This window comes from Anthonomus grandis, chromosome 5, assembly GCF_022605725.1.
Source record: "Anthonomus grandis grandis chromosome 5, icAntGran1.3, whole genome shotgun sequence".
Taxonomy (NCBI): domain Eukaryota; kingdom Metazoa; phylum Arthropoda; class Insecta; order Coleoptera; family Curculionidae; genus Anthonomus; species Anthonomus grandis.
In genome coordinates, this window is record NC_065550.1 from 27,195,324 (window position 1) to 27,216,393 (window position 21,070).

The 21,070-nt window shown below is 31.0% G+C and overlaps 1 protein-coding gene and 1 long non-coding RNA gene across 4 annotated transcripts; one reads left to right on the forward strand and one right to left on the reverse strand.

The window, feature by feature from the left end:
* Window positions 1-309: 309 nt before the first annotated feature.
* On the reverse strand, window positions 310-1,457 carry LOC126735835 (uncharacterized). The gene is made up of 2 exons (XR_007660516.1): window positions 1,099-1,457; window positions 310-493 (listed from the first exon to the last, which is right to left on the reverse strand). It is a non-coding gene; the product is annotated as an uncharacterized LOC126735835 (long non-coding RNA).
* On the forward strand, window positions 447-18,967 carry LOC126735834 (ubiquitin-conjugating enzyme E2 R2). 3 transcript variants are annotated; one of them, XM_050439912.1, is made up of 6 exons: window positions 447-735; window positions 794-996; window positions 1,184-1,270; window positions 12,717-12,949; window positions 13,243-13,330; window positions 18,620-18,967. In XM_050439912.1, the coding sequence occupies exons 2-6, from the start codon at window positions 814-816 to the stop codon at window positions 18,755-18,757; spliced, it is 729 nt and encodes a 242-aa protein (XP_050295869.1). In that variant the 5' UTR covers window positions 447-735; window positions 794-813; the 3' UTR covers window positions 18,758-18,967. The 3 variants fall into 3 exon arrangements, with proteins under 3 accessions (XP_050295869.1, XP_050295868.1, XP_050295867.1); XM_050439911.1 differs by having other exon boundaries at window positions 448-740; XM_050439910.1 differs by having other exon boundaries at window positions 449-996.
* Window positions 18,968-21,070: the final 2,103 nt, after the last annotated feature.

The following is a 21,070-nucleotide window of genomic DNA, read 5'->3' on the forward strand; positions in this document are numbered from 1 at the left end:
CAATACAAATTATATCGAAACTAAAGGGCAAAATGGTAAATTAGGTGGTTGTTTTATGCACAATGCACAAGTATATAATTATTATTGTCCAAGTTTCTGCAATAATAATTATAATAAAATAATTATATATATAAAATTTGACCAATTAGAGCTAAATTTTAGAAATAAACTTAATTTTGTTACAATAGAGGGATATACACATTACATTAAAAGAATATATTCTTAGCAAATTATTTCATTTTAATATTTTTTTAGTATTCTGTTTAACATAACAAAAACTTTGTTGGAACAAAAAAGATATATCAATAATTCAAACAAAAATAAACATTTATTTATAAACGGTGCCGACAACGTTGCCCAATATTGACGTGTTGCTAACAAGGACAGAGAAGGCTTCCAGCTGATTTTGTCATTGATTTTTTTCTAGTGCAACAGAGAGGGCGAACACGGGTCCGGGTGACCTCCAATCAGAGCGCGTTATTTTCTTGGAAAGCTGAAATTGTGAAAGAGTGAAAAACGTAACGGTGGGTGGTCGCGAAAAGGGTTCTTTGTTTTTGTTGATTATTTTTGAGTTTCACTCACTTTCAGCTTAGCATACAGTCAAGCCAGAACTCCAAATTATCCGTTTCGCGTAAAAATACCGATTTTGTATCGCTTCTTATCGACGAAAATAACCCCTTTGTGTCATCCGTATTAATGGCGTCGTTCAACTTTATTTGAGGGACACAAAAGCCAGTCAGGTTCAAGTGAAATTTATTATTATTTCTAAGTTTTCAATTAATTTATCGAACAGTCGTCGTTGCTGCGTGGAAAATGGCAGCCCCGAGGGCAGCGTCGAGCAGTGCTTTACGCGCTTTAGCCGTAGAATATAAAAGTTTACAGGAGGAACCAGTTGAGGGATTCTGTGTGAAACTAGTAAATGAGGACAATCTTTTTGAATGGGAGGTTGCTATTTTCGGACCACCAGATACTTTATATATGGGAGGATATTTCAAGGTAATAAATCTATATTATTTCTCACATTAACCTTTTCCAATATATTATTTATATTTATGGGCATAACATGCCTCTTACCTTGACCTGTCCATGTATACTTACCACTCCATGTTATTTCTTTTTCCTGGTTAAAAGCTCATAAATCAATGACTTGGGTGCAGGGATTTTTTATGGTTTTGTTTTGTAGGCAAGAATGAAGTTCCCTCTAGATTATCCATACTCTCCGCCATCAATTAGATTTCTTACAAAAGTTTGGCACCCGAATGTGTATGAGGTAAGAAGACATTGATATTCGTAGATTTAAGATAAGAAATCATTTTTCATTAATATTATTACTCACAGTATTGACCTAAGGCAACATTGTCATTGTGTTTATTATGCTAATTAGTACATTTTATCAGTCTAATTTGATGACCTCTAGTCCTATAAGAAAGGTGATCCTGTTATGTTTGCATAAAGCTTTGTTATTTATCAACAGTAGTGCATTTACATAAAAAGGGGCATATGACACTTTTTTAAGTGTTTTATGTTTTTAAGAACACAACTTTTTATTTCTATATAAATAAGTAAATATTTATTAAGGACCAGCTATTTATTTACAAACAGGAGAAACATATAATTGAGGAGTGTCAGAGCAAAACCGAATAAATCCACCAAACATGATTTTGAGAAAAACCCGAATTTTTAATAACGCAAAAAGTATTATCTTTTCCTTTTTTTTGGTAGAACATTATATTGGAGACATCATTAATAATACATTCTACTTAAATACAATTTTGAAAAATTATTATTTTTTGGAATATAACAAAACCAAAAATGGATTTATTCGGTTTTGCTCAAAAGTATTGGATTTATTTAATTTTGTCCAAAATTTTATTACCAAGCAGCAATAAAAACATTGTTTTAAACAAGAGAGCTTTATTTCTTAAAATATTTAATCCAATATATTAAGAAAAAATAAAAATAACAAAAAAAAATTCTTTAAACAACACAGTCATTAACTAAAACCTAAATATGGAGTGCATATTCTTCCTCCAAGCAGTCGCAATCATTGCTAATATTATCCTCTTCCTGAGAAATTTTCTCATTATTTTCACTTTCGTCTTTAACAGCAGTTTTTTGTACCATTCAAATTTTTCTTCACTTGCCCATTCTTTTCCAAATTGTTTTTCCATCAGTTGTTTTACACTCTGAATTTTTTTTTGAGGAATGGTATTGCACAGCGGGACCTCTGACAACAAAAAGTTCTTTAAATTCTTTCCTCTTTTATAGAGATATTTTTTAACTTCTGATTGGGCTTCGAATCGGTAGTGTTGGAAGCATGCGATTGATATCTTGATTTCTCCAGTTTTTTTAATGTGATTTTTTTGTAAACGAATTCGTTTTAAATCCGATACTCCTACAACTTTATTAAGATAATCTTGTAATTCCTTGATATTGAAAATTTTTCACTCTGATCCTAAGACCTTAACATTTCCAACTTCAGAATAATATCCAATATATTCTTCTTTAGAACCAATGGTTGAAGTTTTTCTAAATATTTTTTCCATGCGTCCAAACACTCTGTCCGCTGGTAAAAAACTATGTCCTCTTACAGAGTAGGTAATGATAATTTCAATAATATTATCAGGAGAGTACTTTAAGAGCCAAAACATTAACATATGAATGATGTGGGAATTTTTGTTTTGGCCCCCACATCCGTCGCAGAACAATCTTATCTGAGTTATGCCAGTCAGGTCCAAAGCTGTTAGGTAGTCCAACAACGCAGATCCGATTTCGGTAGCACCTCTCCCGTCAGATTGATCTTCCGTCCATATATAAAAAGTAGGATTTTTTGAGTTCATGGAAACAGCAGAATGAATACATACTTATTTGGTGTGAATAAAATGCATCAGAAATAGGAGTGCGCTGCACCTGTTGTAAATCAAAGCAAAATGTCAATGAATTTTCTGACTCTTCTTTACAATGGGTATATAAAAAGCTTGGCTTCTTTTCTTATGAACTCTATATTCAGTCATATACTCTACTTTTTTCTGTGGGTCTTTCTCCGATTTAATGCGATATTTTAGACGCGTGCACTGAGATCAGGTATCTGAAGCTGGAGATGAAAATCCAATGTAGCTAACTTTACACTGATTTTCAGCCTGTTCATTATAAATTTGGCGTAATTTTTTAACACTGAGATTGGCCCGTAAATAAATCCTTCTAGAGTTGCTTCGATTATAAAGACTTTCAGTAGCTCTTAATTTTCCGATAAACTCTTGAACTTTATCCCGTTTGGACAAGTTTTTTTTTGAAACATGATCCCCACCACGACGTTCTTTGGGAATATCTCCTGAATCAACATTCTTACAAATGGTAAACAATCTGTGATTTTTCACTGCTAGTGCAGCCATGAAGAAACTGATAAAAAACCTTAACTACTTCTGTTGATCGATTTTTCTTAATTTTTATAAAGAAATTCGCCGCTCTTGCTTTTTGTCAAGGATTTTCTTTTACAGATCTCTTCCTTACGGTACCGCAAACACTAATCATATGACCAAGTTTTATATATTGTACGTTTTTATCTGGAACTTCATACAGCTTCCTTCTAGTCACTTTAATATCAGATATTTTTACTTGTTCGCATTGATAAGTTTTGTTATTATTTGAGCAGGGTCGCTTAAAACCATTTGAGTCTGGATCTGAATCCTGGTATCTGTAACAACAGAAGAAAAATCTAAAGCGCCTCGCCTCTTTAAAAAACTAAAAATGTATTTTTGTATAAAAAAAATCCTTTAACCTGTGTGTAACCAACTGGGTACTCAGGTACCAATCAGCCTAGAAAATATCTTTTGAAAAAAAAGCAATAAAAAAATCATAAAAAATCTAGCGCATCCCCATGATTATTTTATTTTTTTAAATTAAATTTTAAAACAGAAAGAAAACAATTTTATTTGCTTGGTTACACAAGGGTTAAAATGACACGCCACACGTTCTTGAATTAAACCAATTACCCCCTTCTTTCATACCCTATATAAGTAACACCTTTAAAAAGTAAATCTTACCTTCCAGGTTTTCCTCTCTGCTTTTTCTCAACCTTTTTTCTTATTCGGCTACCTTCATTGGCATCACATACGGCTGCTGTTTCACCTATTATATCTTCATCCATATTATTCTCCTTTCGGTATCGGCCAAATCAAAACAACACGTGCTTATATAACAGCAAAAACAATCGAATGTAAATAATATCCCGCGAAAATTACGCGAAACTGCGGCAAACGGCGCGCCGGGACAATACTAATCAGATGAGCACTACTGACTACTGCTAAAACTATACTGTTTTATCCCGTTAACACACAAAATATAATTATATGCCGCCAACAGCCGAAAAAGGTCATTACCTTTTTTTATTCTAAGTTATACAACCCTGGTGCCATATCTTATTACGTTAATTAATTTTTTTGGATTTATTCCGTTTTGCTCGATAACATCGATTTCCATACCGAATATTAATAGGGATTTATTCGGTTTTGCTCCAACACTCCTCAATTATAAATAGAAACATACAAATAGTGCTTTCTGTGAAACATTTAGTTCTATCATAAATAATAATTCTAAACAAACATGTGTGATTTTTATATTTTAAACATTTTCTGTTTCGAACAATAATATTGGTTAATTTCTTTAGAAAGAATTTACTTAATTTTACTAGCAAATTTTTTTTGATTATCCTCAAGAGTCTACTAGTTTTTTATGACTTCTCAAGGGATTTTAACTGCAAATTACATGAGTTCTACTATTTCTTTGTTAAAAGCTAAAATTGTTCACTTTTATCATCATCTAGCGTAGCCCATAATTTAGACCAGTTTGCAATGTAAAGAGAGATAAAACATAAAATATAGTTTAATAAAAGCACAGAAATAGTATCCCTTGTTTTTCCTAATGACTTGTTAGTTTACATTTAGTCATTTGATATAATTGATATTGCCATAGGTTGTTCACATATTAATATGAAGATAAGGCAATAAGAGTTGATAATCTAAATCCCATTTGAAAACTATTAAAAGTTTGAATAAGATATAGAAAGAGAGGACTTCAGAACAACCTGGTTGCATATGAAGCTGTATATTTATTAATTGATATTCAAAACATATTTGATTTGATTAATATATATACATATATGCAGAAAACTTGGAGTTGTCTTTATGGCTTATTGTTAATTAAACAAATATCAAATTTTTTGTATACTTTACCATGAAGGTAATTAATTTGTGCTTCAAACAGCTTTGTAGGTTTAGGTAGGTTTAAAATTCAAAAACAAATCATTTATTACTTGTCGATTACATTAAACTGATATAAGTATGTCATAAAAATGTTGCTAACAAGGTTATAAAATATTTGTAAAAGTTAATTTAAAAATATAAACAATAGTACATAAATGCATAAACACATACATTACTAGATAAATAGACAAAACACTTAAAATTTAGCAATATGTGCAGCTATATCCAGCTTTCTCAATATGTTGGAATTTTTCCTTATAAAATATACTGTAGAAATCTTTACTACAGTATATTTTGTCGACTGTCTGTAAAAAATGTGGTCTTATGCTTGGGTACTGAAGTTTTGCTTATATGTAATATCTTATTTCATGACTTTTGGTTTATTGGCTAAATTTCATAATTTGTTTTAAACAAGTTTTGATATTCATGTGAGAAGCATATTCAATACAAATAAAAAGAGAGGACAGTCATTAGTCCCCAGTCTCAGAATTAATGAAGCACAGTGCTCCAAGTAGGATACCTCACATATAGTTCTTACTATTCTTTTTTGTATCTGTATGAGAGTCCCAGAAAATTACTCCACAGCTGATCTGGAAATGCACATAAGGATAATAAAACTTTAAATGAGACTTTTCACTCACAATGCCTCTAATATTATGAATTGCAAAATTTGCACCTGAAAAGTTTTATATAGCTCACAAATATCTCAACCCAACCAATCAAGTCGCACCGATTGATTTGAGGACATCCAAGAGAAGTCTGTGATTTATCATATTAAAATCCTTAGTCAAGTCAAAATACACTACAGATTTGTACTTACCATTTAGTTGGGTATTAGCTCTGCTAAGTCTATTAGGTGCAAATTAGTCAATAAATCCTGTTAACTCTAAAAGTCAAAGTTACAGCTGTGACGTGACACAGCAATTTCAACTTGGCACATCACAAGAAACCATGAAAAAATAATGAAATTTTATTTATTTTTTAAATATTAAGGTAAAGTAAAGAATATTAAATAATATCGAAAATACGCGATCTTTCTGACATAGGAAACTTCATTACTTACACATATTTGATGCATACTAATTTTATTATAGCATATCTTTATTAAACTACTAACAGACATACTAAATATATCACAATGGTTTCTTAAGTGATTGTATATTCTACATATAGAGATAATTGGAGAATTTATATAATAATTTGTTCAGGCAACATCCACATAAAATAGTAAGGATTTCTGGTTTGGTGGGCTGGTACATTAAAACTTAACCTAGCCAGCAGATTGTGCTCAACAACCTGATTGTTAATTCATTTATTCAAAAAAGTGCACATTGCCTTCTATTTTCCAGTGTTCCTAAATTATACTTAGCCATTACTTGCATTTTCGAAATGTGCATTTTATATATACTGGTTTCCTTGAAGCACAATATGTATAGCGAAAACATTATTTTGCACCCTTTCAAGAATGACTGAACAATACTGCACAATAGTTCTAATGTAAAAGACACATAAAGTATTCTAATACAGTTTGGATCCTGAAAATCTCTGCAGCTCCTTACAACAAAACCATACATTTTGAAGGATTTACAATGTGACACATGTGAGATTTCAAATTGAATTTTGAATGAAAAATTACGTCCAAATCACCCAACTTTAGGCATTACTACTTCACCTGCTTCATACTGACAGTCAATAGTAGTGCTTCTTCATGTATAACTTACTACATAGTACTTATTTATGTTAAAAAGGAATCCATTGCTTACTTTATTTAAATAATCTTGGGGTATTTTACAATAGGTAGTAACTACCACTTTACTAAATTTAAAAGATTTAGAACTGTTGTTAAATCACAGATAAATACTTGTTATGCATCTTATATAAATGAAATTCAAAATAGTATATCTACTAATCCTGCTTTATTCTGGTCATATATACAGACAAAGAAGGGTTGTTCAAGAATACCAGGTAGAATGCATGATCATAACGGAGTGTATGACGATCCGAATCACATAGTAAATGCATTTGCGTCCTATTTCCAAAGTATTTATATCTCTACAAACAATGATGAAACTGACCATCTGTTATTCAATCCAAATGATAACCATGTAGTTTCAAATCTCTGTGTGCATGTACTAGTCAACCAAAGTGTCTTGGCCTCTGAGATGCGCAAATAAAGAAGTGAAAGAGTCAGGGTGCGAGGAAGATGCAAAACATAAAAATCAATAAATCGAGGCTCATGTACTACGTTTACATCCAGCATATTTGACGCGCTAAAAATTTTATTTAATTTTTGTTTTAATTAAATTATATTATGAATAGTAAATGAACGTATGAATTAATATATTTACCAATGCGTGTGTGTCCCAAGTGTGTACCAGCCTTGACGGAAATTACTTAGGATAAAAATTTTGAATACATTTATAGAATAAAAGAATAATTATAACAAAGGTATTTATATTACTTTATTTAATAATCCTAAATTAAATCCAGTCTAATATTTACCAATATTTATTTATAATGTATTTCCTACATTTTGTACACATTATGTATGGATACATATATTTAATTATATACATATTAATACATTATAAGTAAATTTATATAGACATAATACATAAAAAATGTTCTTATTATAAAATTAAATTATGTTATGTAAATGGTAATAAATGCAATATACCTATCTAATATTTCATTAATAAATTTATACATAAAAAAAATTATAAATTAAGGTACGTTTTATCATCGTCAACTGTTAGACTCTTATTTTCCACAGCTTGTTCTTCAACATTATCAGTAAGTTCGTCTATTCCAGATAAGTCACTTTCTGGTTTATCCGACTCATTAGAGTAATCACTGTCTGTTTCAATATCGCTATCGTTAAGGTTAATTATAACCTTTTCTATGGCTATATCAATTGTAGGTTCCTTTAAAATAAATTCTTTTTCAAATCGTTTTGCTCGTTCACATCTTGATTTCCATTCGTCAATAGAGAATTCTCTAAAGAAATCATCACAATGTTTAATTACCTCATTGAAATTAAAATTAACATTTTTTTGGCAACGAATTGTTTTAATTCAGCCCAAACCAATTCAATGGGATTAAGGTCTGGATGGTATGGAGGTAATCTTAGCATATCATGACCTTTTGCATTGAAAAGCTCGTCTATTTTATATCTTTTATATTTGGGTTTATGCAGTTTTATTAAATGATGTAGTTGCGGCTTTAACATGTTATCGTCATATGATATACCCCTTAAACGTAACCATTGTTGCATTTCTGCTTTTTTTGTTATTGTTGTTGGTGCTTTATCTATTTGCTTATTGTGGTATGGAGCATTGTCAATTACCACAACAGACCTTTGCTTTAGGTTTGGATCGAGATTGTCTGAAACCATTTTTTGTAGTTATCATAATTCATATCGTGATGATAATCGCCACTTGTGCTGTTGGATTTCCATCTAATATACGCATATGGGACAAAACCATCTTCGCCAGCTGCATGAACTATAATGAGACGTGGTCCCTTGCCTGTTGTTTTTTTAATGCCTTCCAAAGAGTCATCACTCCAACCTTTTAAGTGAGTATGCGTTGAGTGAATGTATGTCTCGTCCAGATATACTATATTACTACCTTCTTCTCTGTACTGACGCATTTTTTTAAGAAACTCTATTCTTAGCAGCCTGATGGGTTGCTGCTCCATTAGCACTCTTTGATTGCTCCTAAATTTATTCCATCGAAAACCGATTTTATGCATTTCCTTACACAGACTCTCTTTACATCCTTGATACTCAGTATCTGCGACATATTTTGCATGTACTGTTTTTAATCTAGGAACTGTCTTCTCTGTGAAATTGTGGTTAATGATTATTCTTCGCAAAATTCCCAAATCTGCGTCGTCCAAGCGAATTTTAATTTTGGTATTTTTATTAGTTCTGTTAGGTGTTGAAAACGATGTTGATTGGCCTGATGTAACCAATGTTGCCTCTTTTCTAAGAGGCCCTGTTGCTGCTGCAACGCATCTTGAACCTATAAAAAAAAAGTTAATTTATAAATCTGCCAAACAATTACACATAAGGAAAAAATACTTTGCTGTTGCATTAACACGTGGTAAAAATACGAGCTTATACAAAAATTTATAAAATTATAAATAAAGGCGCACCAGGCCAGGTAAATATGTATTAATTGGATTTTCTTAAGTTTTCTGAAGATGATCTAATGGTAAATATCAAATTATTTTAATCTAAGGGAACAAATCAATAAAAAGGATTAACTAATTGCGTGTTATTAAGGGGTGTTAAGCTGATTACCTTAAATACAAGTACCTAACCTATATTACCAAACTACCTTCTCCTAGGTAGGTACTTTTTAGGTAAAAACCTAGATATACATATAATTACATATTTGTTTAAAAAGTAAACATTTTAAATTATGTACAAAAATATAATAACCATAAAAATCTTTATCATGATTTTATAACACGTAGGTACATACCTATGTACATATATACCTACATTATAAATTTATAGATACATTATATAAAGTGACAATTTCCTTAAATCAAAAATTATTATTTTTATCATTTAAAAGTGACCGCCTTAGTCAAAATCAAATTTTCAATTTAAAAAATTATCAAAACAACCTTTACAAATTTAATCCAAACTTTGATGCCCTTACAAAAAATACCGTACATTTCGTGGGATCAAAGGTCATAATTTGTAACTTGTTTTAATTGTTTACTCTTACATCAGTCGCGTAAAAAACAATAATAATAAGTTAAGTTAATGTAATAATAATAAGTTAATAGTATTAAATACATACATACCTTTTCGAGAGGAATTGAAACTTCTCCAGCTACAGCTTCTGCTTGCATAAAATTTAACAAACTGCTAATTATTTCCCGACTTTGACCGGTAAGAACTTTATTTTTTAAACTAGTTTGAAAGGGCATTTTGAACTATAAAAGTTTTAATATCACCTCACAAAATACTAATAAAGATTTACTGCCGAGTGAGTATAGGTATTGCGGAGTAAACAATGTGAACACTACGAGAGCACCACTTTAAATGAGCTCCCGTCGGTTTTGTCACCGCGCATCCAAATCTCAGAGGCCAAGACACTTTGGTCGACTAGTAGATGATATTTCTGAGTTGGAAATTGAGCAAACATTGAAAAATATGAAGAGTAAGTCTAGTTCGGGCCATGATCTTATTCCCTGTTTTCTACTAAAAGATTGTAGTGCTGTTTTCTCTGAGCCTCTTAAATATCTTTTTAATTTGGCCTTAAAGACATGAACATTTCCGTCATGCTGGAAACTGGCTACAGTATGTCCGATATTGAAAATGGGGGATCCTTCTGATATTGCCAATTACAGACCAATTGCGATTTTCAGTAGTTTTGGAAAGGTCTTTGAGAAAGTCATATACAACCGTATGTTTCCAGCAGTTCATAGACTCAACGCCACTCAGCAACATGGATTTCTGCCCCAACGTTCTACAATGTCTAATCTGCTTCAATTTACTTAATTTTTAAGTGATGCTATTGATGACGTCGGCCAGACTGATGTAGTTTACACAAACTTCTCAAAGGCCTTTGACTGCATTGATCATTTTACTGTACTTAAAAAACTGTGCTCTTTTGGATTTAGTCCATCACTTGTCTCTTTTTTTTAGATCATATCTTACTTCAAGGCAACATTTTGTTTCTTATAACGGCTTCTAGTCTGAGTTGTATTTGGCTTCATCTGGGGTGCCTCAAGGATCGAATTTGGGGCCTTTACTGTTCTTACTTTTCATCAATGACCTTTCCCGCGCCTTAACTTGTGAAAACTTACTGTTTGCCGACGATTTGAAAATATATAGCAGAATCAATAGTATTGACGACGGTGTATTTCTCCAACATCAACTTAATATTTTATAATGGTGTATAAAGAATAAACTTAAAGTAAATATATCTAAATGTAAAGTAGTGACATTCACTCGGAAACGTAAACCATTAAATTACGTATACAGTATCAGTTCTGAAGAATTAGAGTATTGTGAAAATATACATGATTTGGGGGTTACATTTGATACCCAGCTGACATTTATTCCCCACACTCAGTCAGTCCTTTCACCTGCAAATAGAGTTTTAGGTTTCATAATGAGAAACTGTAAACAATTCACTAATATTACATATCTTAAAATATTGTTTTACTCACTAGTTCGATCAAGACTTGAATATTGCTGCTTAGTGTGGTATCCAATATATCAGATTCATGTTATGGCTCTAGAGAATGTTCAAAGAAAATTACTCAAATTTTTGCATTTGAAGGAAACTGGTGTCTATCCTCAAAGAGGATTTGATAATGCTCTTTTACTCTCTCAGTTTAATATCGATTCTCTTAATTTTAGAAGGATGCTTGTTTCTAATAACTTTGTATATAAGCTTACTCACAATCTTATTGATTCGCCCCATCTTTTATCAATCTTAAACTTTAGAGTACCAAGATGTAACTCACGGCTTACCGAAACATTTTATTGTCCTCATTCGAGAACTAACATTGGTAAGAAGTCACCAATTTTTGTTATGACCACAAATTTTAACAGCATCTCTGCTTTGTGCGATATACATAACTGTTCTCTTAGACAAGTAGGTATTTTCAATAGGGAAATTTTCTCCCCTCTTATTTAAGTTAGATGTGTAGGTCTTATAGCTTAAGCACATATTGTATTTTTCAGTTTTTTTTTTCATATTTTATATCTGTTACTTGGTGTGCTAGCTTTGTTCTGTAAATGGTTTTGTACCATTGAACAATAAACAATAAATAAATAAATAAACAATCTTTTGATGTCTCGATTTTGGCATATATCTTCGTCCTCAGCAAACAAATGGCATCATCGGACCTAAATTAAATAGCAAAACTATGTGAACCATAAAAACTATGATAAAAACAAACACACCTCACAATGACTCACTAAGAATCCACTTACAATAATATAAAGGTAAAAATTAATATCTTCAACAATGTGTATCGTTATTGGCTAAAATATGTACCTTAAATCACTGAATTTTACTAAAATCCAATACATTTCATACATATTTCTTTAAAAGATACTAACAAATCCAAGCATTGAAAATAAGATAAAAAAAAGTTTGAAAATGTATTAAATGGGAGTCCAACCTAGCACTGATTCGAACCTAGTCAAATCACTGACCCTGTTGTCAGACTTAGCTGTTAAAGAAAATTAGAGTGTAGCATGTATTTATAAGAAACATGATATTTAAAAAAGAAAGAGTGAAATTATTAAAGAATATTGAAAATGAGTTTAGGTTCTATTAAAGACGTCATTGCCACAATTTAAGAATGAACTTCTCAATGAGGTCATTTTCAAGACTACTTATTCTATCTCACATATTCATACAAAAAAGGCAGCAACATATTTACAGCAAATAAAACAGTTATTAAATTTCTTTTTAGAATGGAGATTTATGTATTAGCATCCTCCATCCACCAGTCGATGATCCCCAATCTGGAGAATTGCCATGCGAACGCTGGAACCCCACCCAAAATGTCCGTACTATTCTCTTATCAGTAATTTCTCTGTTGAACGAACCGAACACGTTTAGTCCTGCAAATGTAGATGCCTCTGTCATGTACAGGCGTTGGCGAGATTCCAAGGGAAGAGATAAGGAATATGAAAATATTATCAGGTAATTTTAGGAAAATTTGACCAATTGAGGTATTCAGATCTATGCAGCCTAGGTTTTTTTTATCAGAAATTCCTAATCCTCTAACACTTTAAGTTATATTACATTAGTCTATTTCTAAGAGCATGTTAAAACAGTTAGTGCTCAATGTACTTTATCAATTTTGTGACCTGTGCAAAACAAAATATATTGAGATTTTCAAGGAAACTTTAAAAAAAAATGAAAATTGGGTTTTTGCATATACAGTCAATAGTGGAAAGTTTGTTAATAATAGCTTTTAATAAATGTTATTTCAGAAAGCAGGCAATGGCTGCTAGAGCCGAAGCTGAAAGAGATGGGATACAAGTACCTTTGACTCTTGAAGATTATTGCATAAAAACACAGGTAAGAAGCTAATTAACTCTTTAAAAATTGTGTTTAGGTAGTCAATGGTTATTTGTAAGTGTCATACTTTTATGTGAAACAGAAGAAGTCATATATTTTTATTAAAGTCACTTCAGGAACATTTGCAACTTGAAAAATAATTTAAGGGCATTTTTGGGGGAATATCCATTTACATATTCATAGGATCTATGCTTGTATTATTTTTTATAAATGTTGCATCATAACTTGCAACAACTTAACCACTTAAAAACCTGTTTATAAAATATCATTAAATACAATCAGCATAATATATTTTAAATGCTATCTGCTTAATTATTATCTTTTAAATATTTTTCATACACATTGTTTAAAAATGTCAAACATACTCAATTTCAGGTATGATTTTCTTTTGCAAAAAATGCCTCAATTACATTGTTCTTATGGTATTTTTATAATATTGATTTTTTAAACAAGACACTTTCAGGTATGAGGAGGGTTTTAAGTGATTAGAATGGCATAGACTTAAAAACATTTTAACAAGCTTATGAAGCAAGTGCTTCTTTTTAAAGTTGCTAACTTTTTAAAAAGTACTTAGGATCAATTACTCAGTTATCTTGATAAACACAATATTATAATAATGAACAGTCAGGACATAGATAAATACATTAATGTTCATTTATTTTAAATGTCAACATAGAAATCACTTTTTGCTTGTCTTGGTTTTATTGGAGCCTTTGGGACCGTAAATACTGATCTATTAAGATTGAAAATGGCTAAATATGGCATTTCTGGTGAGGTTTAAAAATGGGTTAAGAATTATTTGTAAAAGGAGTTTCAAAAACTAGAGTGTAAAATTTAAAAATGCAATGTCTACATAGATCTTGAGCAGAGTTTATCAGGGGTCTGTATTAGACCCCATCTTGTGTTTGTTATTTATTAATCATATAATTCTTTATGTTAAACATTGTAAAATCAAAATCTTTGTAGACGATATTTTTTTAAAATAACTGAATGTCTATTTGAAGAATCTTAAAAACTGAAGGACATGGCTGACAACGTATTATTATTTACAAGACTTACAATCTACAAATCAATAATTGTCCCTCATTTCGACTAGTGCAAAAATTGCAATACTGTTTGCAATAGAACCTATTAGAACTATGCTGCATACCTGCATATACTTTATTAATTTAATGAATGTATAGCAAAGAACAGCATATACTATGTTCTGTTTTATTTTTAAATTAAAAAAACAATATGATACCTTTTTCTGACAAATGAAGTTACATATATGTAATATTGATACATGCCAAACAAGATTAAGCAGTGGGAATAATTTTTACATTACAAATATACATAGTGTCGATGTGTTGGGTGTAGGCTTGAAACTATTATCTTTAACACTCTTAATCATGAATATTGAAAAAAAAATAAGGCTTGTTCACATTATAGAAATAAGCCTGTAAGTTATTCTTTATTTAGTTTTTGTTTTGTATTTAAGGTATTAAAGACATATTATGGCGCTGTGGTCTAAGACCTGAAACAAGGCACAGGATAAGTTGTCTATAGAGTAATGCTAGAGAATACATTATACATTATTACACTGTGTGTGCTTTTATATTTAAAAATAATTTTTTATTAGAATACTAGCTAATATACAGCAATAAACAAATTAGTAAATATTTTATTATATACAATCACAAGTCTAAAAAAGACCTATATGTCCACAGAAAAGAAAAAAAAAACTACTCAAATATGAATCTAGATTAATAAGATAACAATTAAATAATTAAATATTGCTTATAAAATCCAAAATATTTACCCATGAAATTATTTCTCTAAATCAGTTTAATGTGCACGATTGGAATTTTTTTATATTTTTTATAAGCTACATTCTTAAGCCATTTTATTAAAATCTCTTTTGTTTTTTATTATTTTAATTTCCCTTGGCAACAAATTATAGAATTTGGGTCCCAATTTCGAGCATTATTTTCGGTAAATTGTGAATGACTAGTCATTCTTTTAGATATTTCATGCTGAATATACAGACGTTTTCCACAGAATATATAGACATTGCTTATATTTTCATTGTATAAAAGTTTGAAACATAATTTGCACTACATTTAAAGGCTGCTACTTTTGTAGGTACCGCCCCATGCTTTGATGCAGTATGTTATTAGAAATTCTACTAAGGACTTTGAGGGGTTGATTAATTATGACTCCTAAATATTTAGCTTTCTTTACTTCACTATTAATATTATCCAATGGTCTATTTAAAGTGGTCAAAAAAAAGGCTATATATAATTGGTTTTTTCCATATTCAAAGTTAATTTTTTTAGTATACAACCAATTTTTTTACATGCTTAAATTCATTAGACAAACCTTCTCTAGCCTCTTGCCATGTTTTGCTATTAACGATTAAAGCAGTATCATCAGCAAATGGTACTATTTGACCTGAGAAAAGCAGTTTTAGAAGACAATTTAGGTAATGATTTATTTAATAGGACCTGCTCTCTCTTTTTAAAATAACTTTCAAATAGCTTTAGCCTTATACATGTAATACTACAATGGTTTAAATTTTAGAGAGTATTTGTATGGGGTATAGTATCAAAGGCCCTTGCCAGATCAATCAAAAATACAATAGTTTTTTTTCCAGCATTCAAATTTTTGTTATTAATGATGTTAACTTATAAACTACATGTAATGTACTCAGCCCTTCTGTAAATAAATACTAATTTTCCAAGTGAGTTCAGAAACGTTGTTAAGCGGTCTTTAATCCATTTTTCTAAAAATTTTGCAAAATTATTTATAAGGCAAATTGGGTGATAATTCTTAGTCTTACTAGTTAAACCTTTTTTATGTATTTGAATCATGACAGATTGTTTAAAATAGGCTGGTATTTGGTCAGTTGTGAAAATTAAATTTTATAATATGAGTTAAAGGAATTGAAACGAATTCACTTGTTAATTTAATTATTTTAGGTTGGAAAGTTATTTTGAGAGGTTATCAGGGACTTCAAAATGTAGATGTGCATTAAAATCTCCTGTAATTATTGTCTTTTAGAAAGATTTAACTTCTCTAAAACAATCTCAACACTACTATTAAAATCACCTGATGTAAAAAGTAATTACCTGAGTGGGAAACTGATCCATAGCACCCACAAGACCTCCCAAGCCTGTTCCTCAGAATTATTAGAAATAGTCATATCCTTAAATACAATATTCATCTCTTTAACATGAAACAAAACACCAGCAGCTACCCGAAAACCACTAATGTGACATGCTTCCATATTATTGGATCCAAGCTGATGCGCATTAATAAAAGACGCACTGTATATTTTGTTGTTCCTAAATTAATTGTAAATCATGAGTTTTATTTTTTATACTTACTCTATTTGAATGAAAGATAATCAGCTTTTTATTTAAAAATTTGGCAGTTTTGTAATTTGTTTTTAGATTTATTATCAAATCAAATCAAATTTCTTTATTTGCCCAATATATACATATACAAATTATACACAATCAATTTTACAACTATATACTACATAACCCGAGAACAAAAAGGACTACAGCGCGACCATAGTGGTCGATAACACACCGAAAACACAAAATACACAAATCATGTGCATTTGTGCGCGGTACCCCCGTATAATCTAAACTATATATAAATAAGTCAATAAGATTTCTAATGGAACAGCAAATGGCAGAAAAAAAGAGCGAAAGGCGTGCGCGAGACAAAACAAGGGAAGCTAACAGTAAATATATTAATTTTATAGGTTATCCTATCTTATTTTAGCGGGAAAATCTGACAACAGCACAGCACGCATGGTTTGGAAGAAATGTAGCTTATTTTTGCTTATTAATAAGAAATTGCTTAACGTGTTTTAGGGATCTTTTATAAGTAAATTCCTTTACTTCATCTGGTAAATCATTCCACAATTTAATCGCTATATATGTAAAAGATTTCTGATTTCTTTGCTGGTGTAAAAATGGATTAAATAACGCTGCAACGTATGAGGGTTGTACAGTTTTTAAGATTCTATGTAAAAATGTATAAAAATGAAGTTTTCTACGGTAACTCATATTAAGGATATTTTTATTATTTAAATGAGGTTTAATCTGTTCTCTTAATGGAATATTGTAAGAAAAACGCATACAGCTGTTTTGTATTTTTTATATTTGGTGTGCTAATTGCATTGTCAAAGATGAACCATAAACCACATCACCGTAGTCGAATAGCGATAATATTAAACTGTCAGATAATTGAAACTTTATTTTGGATGGTAGCCATTTTTTGAAGTAATTATATTTTTTTCAATTTTATATAAGCAATTTTTATTTATTATGAATATGCGCTTGAAATGTGAATCATCAAAAGTATACCCAAATTTTTCACCTCTGAAACTGAGGCCAAAGGCATATTATCTATTTGTGGAACAAATAATTGCCTAATTCTTTCAATCTGATATTTAGCATTAAAAAATAGCGTACAGGATTTAGAGGAGTTTAGTTTTAAATTATAATCATCGAAGAATTTTTTAAATTATTCAAGTCCGTGTTAAATTTGTCAATATGTTCATTTACATAATCTAAAGAAAATGAAGTGTATATTTGAGAATCATCAGCATATTGTTGAATTTTCGAGTTCTCAATAGAATCGCTCATATCTGCAACATATATGGAAAACAACAGAGGTCCCAAAATTGAGCCTTGAGGCACACCTGTGGCAATTGGTACAAATTCAGATCGAACGCTTTGAAAATCTCTCACAATTTCCACACAAAAGGATCTTTTTATTAAATATTGTTCGAAAAATTTTACAGAATTATCAGAAAGTCCATAGTAATGCAACTTGGGTAATAGCATATTGTGGCTAATCGTATAGAATGCTTTGCTGAAATCGAGAAATGCCAGGCAAGTTATTAATTTCTTATCTTCACTGTGACGAACATCATTTAAAAGATTAACTAAACAAGTAGAGGTGCTGTAACCAGATTGGAGTCCTGAATGACACGATGGGGTAAAATTTGACGTGTTTAGCAAGTCGTACAGTTTATTAATATGTTTTTCAAGAAGTTTAGAAACTACCGAAAGAATACTGATCGTTCTTAGATCCTTTAGTTCTTTAGGATTCGTATTTTTAGCTAGCGGTTTCATGATTGCTTTTTTCCATGAAAATGGAAAATAACTTTCTAAAATACAGGAATTTATTATGTTTAATAAGGGTGGAATGCAGTATGGCAAGCAATGTTTAATATTTTGTTAAAAAATTACATAAAACACAGTTTTATATAACTTTCCTATTTTATAGGTTAAACCAAATAATGCAGAGTCTCAGGTCGAAATGACAGACTTCTACGACGACGATTCATACGGTGACTACGACGACGCATCCGATAGTTCTTACGTCGATGAGGACGAAAACGACAGCGGCAACGGCGAATCGTGATGGCGTCAAGCAGCTGAGTGAACAAATCTTTGTATTCAATTATCTTTCATCCGTCGGTTGGCCGTGAATTTATCACAAAACGCGCACGTCGACAAAATCGGCGGGCGTTTTTTTCTTCTTTTTGTCAAAAAATCACGGGCAACCAAGGGACATGTGACCCTGAAGGACGTTGTCTTTTTGAAATAAAATTTCTCATACTTTTCGGATATAGATTAGCGTCTCGATTGTTATTTTTTTTAATGTTGGACGGTTGTCGGGTAATTTTAAAATTGATAAGAAGATTTTAGGGCACGTTATAGGCTGTGAAAGTACATACAACAAACCTTTAGGTCGTACACGTTATAAACATGAAAACACTATCATTAAAATTGAATAAATTACACTATAAACCAAGTTTACACTTTGCATCACGTTCTATAGCACCTAAAATCTTTCGTATTTACGTCCACTGGCTTTAGTTAAACTTGAAATAAATTACAGGTTTCTTGGAGTAAATGTATATATTGAATATCTAAATCAATCAAAGCTAACGTTTCGACACTACCTTGATAACGCTAACCACCAACAAATTGTATCTTTCGATGTAGCAGAGCCGGATAAATCAAATCAAGAAGAAAATATTTGTTAATAATGGACAATAATATATAAAATCTAAAATGCAGGTAGGTTAAAAGATCCGATAAAATAAAAAAAACAATATCTATATCAAATATTTAAGACTTACAAAACATCTCTATAAAACTCTTCTAGGCAGTAATCAATAAACCGTTCACAGAACATCTAAATTGCTTGTTACTACTCATGACTTTGCATTCCAGGGGCAAGTGACTATACATTTTAATAGCCTCATACATAATTGAGTATTTTCTAAGGGTACTCTTTGGGATGCACAGATTAGGTTGGTAGTATTAAATCTTGTGGAATATATGTTGGGCTCATTAGTACTCTTATATCATTTCTACCATCATCAGTATGAAAATACAAGTTAATGTGAGTATTTCCTCTCTAACAAATAGCGGCTTGCTCTAGCCACCTCTGCTAACAGCATAACAAGCAGACACAATTTTCTGGTTTAAAGCAACAATGTGAGTCTAAAATTTCAATTTTAAGTCAATAAAAACTCCTAGAAATTTGGAGCATTTTCTATTCATTATAGTCTCTTCATTCAATAGAGGACTTGTAGTAATACCCTTAAATGTCACAAGATTCATTTTGAAAATATTAAAAGAAAGCTTGTTTCTTCCAATGTATTGTTATTTATTCCTACAGAATAGTAGCGTCATCAGCAACTAAGGTAAAGGATCCATTAATACCGATAGACGCTAGGTCGTTAATGTAAATGAGAAATAATTAAAAGCCAAGAACCGAAGGATAATATGATTGCTGATTCCAGTAAAAAAAACTCATTAAAATGAACTCATGAAATTTCATCACGTATTGTTTTAAGAATAGGACTATCATATGATTTTCCAATATAAACTGGGACTTATTGATCCATGTAAGAGGTCTAGCTATAAATAATGGTTTTAGTTTAAAAATTATTCTATGATCCAATGCTCTCCTTTAACGTCTAGCGACTAACCGACGTGTTATAGGCATTGATCTAATGCAAGATCCTCAACTTGTTTATCTAACAACTTTGGCTGCCAAATTTTCCTAATATATCATCGACGTTTACAGTCTTAGCAATCATCCCAATACTCAAACGAAGATCTTTCCGCAGAATTTCATTAATTTTGATCAGTATTTTCGGTATTAAAGCACAAACAGGCCAGGCCGACTGGAAGATCATCTTCAGTACTCTCTTCAGACAACAACTTATAGCACTCAATTGGAGTTTTTTTTTTTTAATTTAACGAGAAATTAAGCAGTAGAAAAGAACATACACATACACTTGTTTCTAACTTCTATAGAGAAATTACTGCTATAGCGATAAAAACTTGTTTTCTACTTTTCACTATAGGATTCGGCTCTTTATTCTGCCGAATCGTATAGACTATAGAGGAATGTTTAGACGGTGCTGAAATCCAGAGTGGAATGTCACGTAGAAAATCCTTAAGTATAATGTTAGAGCGATGGTGAAATATTCAAATAAACTAAATTAAAACACTTTTAACCCTTATGTGACTGCGAAAAAAACACCTTCTAAGGACGGCGTGGGTACCCGGGTACCTACTATGTATTTTATATAGAGCCGTGGCTTTTTCTGTGAATTTCTACCCTTAACTATAAACGTGCACATCTGTGTGGGTTTTTCCCTATCTCTGGCGCCTCGGACTGTTTATGTTTTTGCACAAGATCAGTTCATATTCG